Source organism: Octopus bimaculoides, chromosome 1 (genome assembly GCF_001194135.2).
Source record: "Octopus bimaculoides isolate UCB-OBI-ISO-001 chromosome 1, ASM119413v2, whole genome shotgun sequence".
Lineage (NCBI taxonomy): Eukaryota > Metazoa > Mollusca > Cephalopoda > Octopoda > Octopodidae > Octopus > Octopus bimaculoides.
Window position 1 is genome coordinate 95,283,512 of NC_068981.1, and position 4,503 is coordinate 95,288,014.

General features: G+C 34.7%; 1 protein-coding gene across 1 annotated transcript in view; it reads left to right on the forward strand.

Annotated features, from left to right (window-relative positions):
• The window catches only part of LOC106876024 (patatin-like phospholipase domain-containing protein 7), an 83,425-nt gene that overhangs the window by 65,965 nt on the left and 12,957 nt on the right, over positions 1–4,503 (forward strand). The window contains exons 26-28 of the mRNA XM_014924399.2: positions 670–792; positions 2,126–2,242; positions 3,295–3,443. Coding sequence (XP_014779885.1) covers positions 670–792; positions 2,126–2,242; positions 3,295–3,443 — 389 coding nt within the window. The remainder of the gene's footprint in view (positions 1–669; positions 793–2,125; positions 2,243–3,294; positions 3,444–4,503) is intronic.

The following is a 4,503-nucleotide window of genomic DNA, read 5'->3' on the forward strand; positions in this document are numbered from 1 at the left end:
TTTTGTTATGTTTCCCTCGGACTGACTCGCAGAGATAACATAACGAGTTATACAATTTAATTATTACATTTATTGTTCAATTACATACAAAGAACGCACTCACCCAATGTTCGTTATGAATAAACAAAAGTCATGTCCGCCATATATATATCAATGACATTTTACTACGACAGTCCCACAAGACAACAACAATGAAACAATGAACTCAGACGAACCACATGACACACGGAACGTCAGACGAATTACATATCTAACAGTCCATATAACAATTTTCATACTTGTCATTACTGCCATCTCTCAAAATCTCATCACCTTACTCTTAGCTACATTCAGTTTCCTCCTCTCACACATTCTTCCGAACTCTACCACCAGTCTCCCCAGCTGCTCTTCCAAATTTGCCACCCTTGCTGTATCATCAGCAAACAACAACTGTGCTCTCTCACCATTTGAGATCCCCTACCAAGGGTTCAAGTATTTACCTCACACCATCCATATATAAATTAAACAGCCATGGAGACATCACACATCCTTGTCTTAACCCCACCTTCACATAAACCACTCACTTATTTCACCACTCATTTTATTTTACGCCCATTTTATAATTAATTCACTACATTACATACACTTCTCAGTGTCGATATAATATTGTTTCTTACTATTCTTTTGTAGGATGTGCCTTTAATAAAAGTTTGGAAAATGTATTTAAAGATCGTCAAATTGAAGATCTTTGGATACCCTACTTTTGTGTCACCACTGACATTTGCTCTTCTTCAATGAGAGTTCATACCACAGGTAAGGAAAGCATTATTTGGTCTACTAATGTCTCTGAAATTAATGTGATACTTCATAATACATGCTCTCTTAACTTTAATCCTGATTTCAAGAAATAAAGAGAATAACTAGATGATATACTACTGACTACAACATTTAAATGTGACTGCAGCCATTATTATACCTTAAATTTACAAGAATTTCAGCTGTTTTGGAGAAGAAAATCAATGCAGATTATGAAATCCAGTTTTGTTCTATTTGACTGCATCAGCAACACCAATAGTTTAATGTCCATTTTTTTTTTTTTTGTGCTGGCAGGTTTTATGAAAGCTTGTAGAAAAACTTTTATCTTTGATGTTCTTGAATTTGATATTAAGTTGACTTGAGAGGCAAGCTGACAAAATTGATAGCAGGTCAGGCAAAATGCTTAGTGGCTTTTCATCCATCTTTACATTCTGAGTTCAGATTCTGCCAAGGCTGACTTTGCCTTTCATCCTTTTGGGGTTGATAAGATAAGTACCAGTGGAGCACTAGGGTTGAAGTAATCAACTTACCTCCACCCCTGAAATTGCTGGCCTTGTGCCAAAATTTGAAACCAATATTAAGTTGACTTAGTTTAATGTGTTCGGCTTTTGATGACATGGCCAGAATACAAACTTCACTCTAGTTATTGCACTTGACATACAGGCAGGTCACAATACTTGTTTCACTCTGTCTAGATAAATGATGAATGAACACATTGGGTGATGTAGTCCTGTACTATGTACTCTTAAAGGACGGGATGGTACAACTAAAATGCCTTTGATCATATGCCTACTGGATTAAGGCTAACCTAATCCATGGTGTTGAATAATAATGAACAAAGAAATAAATTTATATGACATAATCAAAAATGCTGACTAGGTAAAAATAGATTTAAAACAAAGTAAAATATTCTAAATTGTCATTAGTCTTCATAAGACCATCTTTATGTTGTTAAGTATCTTTATTTGTTTTAATGCATTCTATTTAGGTGCAGGTAGCACATAAAACACGCCATTTCGAGCGTGGCCGTTGCCAGTACCCACCTGACTGGCCCTCGTGCCGGTGGCACGTAAATGCACCCACTACACACGCAGAGTGGTTGGCGTTAGGAAGGGCATCCAGCTGTAGAAACTCTGCCAAATCAGATTGGAGCCTGGTGTCTCCTCCTGGTCCACCAATCCTCACTCAAATCGTCCAACCCATGCTAGCATGGAAAGCAGACGTTAAACGATGATGATGATGATTTTCACTCTCTTTTATAGTTAGCTATCAGTCATTCATTTATCTTCTAAATTTTGATGTTAAAGATTGTTACATTTTCTACTTATAGGTTCGCTTTGGCGCTATGTTCGAGCCAGTATGTCTTTATCTGGATATCTTCCACCTCTTTGTGATCCAATTGATGGCCATCTATTGTTAGATGGTGGATATGTTAATAACCTTCCAGGTATGTGGCTTTCTATAAGCTTTTAATCCTTTAAAGTTTTCTGTAACTGAAATATTCGAGAAAGTCTTAGTAAATTGGTTTAGAATATACAAGGTATTATTAGTTTAACTGAGGTGCATGACTGCAGGGTTAAGTTCACTTTGTAACCATATGCTTTTGGATTCTGTCTCAATACATAACAGCGGTTGTAAGTGTCTTTTACTATAACCTTGGACCAACCAGTGACTTATAAGTGAATTTGAGAGACAGAAACAGAAGGAAGCCCATTGTATATATGTGACGTGTGTGTATAAATGTTGTATGAAAGTTATTTCACATTTGTCACAGCTTGAGCAGAACAATGATGATGTTGACATTCTTTGTTGATATTAGGAATGGTATTTTGAAATCTCTCACTTGAAAATGCAGGTAAGGGTTTACAACAGGAAGAGTAGCCGGCTGTAAAATCCAGTCTCATATAATTCCTATTCTAACCCATGATAGCTTTGGAAAACTGATGTTAAAACAAATTTCAGTTCAACTTTGCACTTTAGAAAATAGTTTCACTTGTTTTTAGTGATATACTACTGATAGACACAAAACTTAAAGGGGTGGGGGTCATAGAAAAAATTTTTTAAATGATAGTATTTGTTGCTAACATTGCAATTAGGAATTTCACTAGAATTCTCATTCCTTTGTAAATACTGCATTCTTTGATGTCATCTTCTAGTTCTTAATATTTGGAATATTTATCATAATGAATATTGTTAACAGATACTCTTACTGTAGTGATTCTGTACATGTTTTTGAATATCATTACCTTAATTGAATAAATTAATTAAACTGTTATTGGATACTGTGTGTGTCTGTTCACTGTCTTGAGTGCTTGGATGGAGTGGGGCTATATGATTAGTTTACATTGTTGTATGTATATCTTGTAAACTGTCATGCTAGATAAGAGGAAAATAGTCTAGTTGTTTTTATTGATTTTGTCAGAAAGTAACAGCATATGATTATCACTATTACATTTATTTTATTTTTAATATTCTTGTTTTCTGTTTTTTTTTTTCCAGCTGATGTGATGCGTGCTAAAGGTGCTCAAACAATATTTGCTGTTGATGTAGGCAGTCAAACTGAAGATGAACTCACAAATTATGGGGATGAACTCTCAGGTTGGTGGCTTCTCTGGAACCGCTGGAATCCATGGGCAAAAAATGTGAAGGTATGATTATATTTTCTTTGACTTAGATTTTTTTGTTGTTTTTCTTTTAGAATTGCATCTTGTTGTCTTATACAAAGGACTTAAACTCATTAGTATACATAAAATACATAAACTTTAACCTATTATTTTTTGGGATGTTGCATATCTAGAACAACATTATCCAGTGTTAATTTTTTTAAAAATCAGTAGGTATGATTTAAGGGAAATTTGGCTGCTATTTCTAGCCATTCAAGTGACTATACTGAATCTCACACATTAACTTGACATATATAGTTTCAGTAAGTGCATTTGTGTAACTAACATTAGAAAATTGTATAACTGATGACTGAATTTCTCTGGCTACCTTATAGTGAGTTCTGTCAGCAATTTCTTAAATTTTTTTTTCTAGTGTTGTGTTAGTCTTTTCCAGCAATCACCTTAGAGATGCTTCATAAATTGTATTATTTGTAATTTTGAATTGTATTATCACTGAGTTAAAATTCAAATTTTAAAAAAAGATGAGATAATTACTACTAGAACAATTTTGATATATTTTAGAATCTTTTGAAACTACTGTTTCATTAACTGTCTACCGTTGTATATTGCAAGAATAAAATTGATTTTTGCAATTTGTTTTATAGCACTCAATAAGTTTTTTGTTACAATAACCTTTTTTTATTCTTCATCAATTTTGTTATAATGAAACTGAGCCTTTATGGATACTGACTTGCATGCTAAATTTCTAAGTGAAAAATGTGCAATAAATATAAATGAAGTGCAGTTAGTACAGAGAAACACCTTGAGTAGGTCAATGAAAATTAATTCAGGACAAAGTGGAAATCATCATCATCATCATCATCATCATCATCGTTTAACGTCCGCCTTCCATGCTAGCATGGGTTGGACGATTTGACTGAGGACTGGTGAAACCGGATGGCAACACCAGGCTCCAGTCTAATTTGGCAGAGTTTCTACAGCTGGATGCCCTTCCTAACGCCAACCACTCAGAGAGTGTAGTGGGTCCTTTTACGTGTCACCCGCACGAAAACGGCCACGCTCGAAATGGTGTCTTTTATGTGCC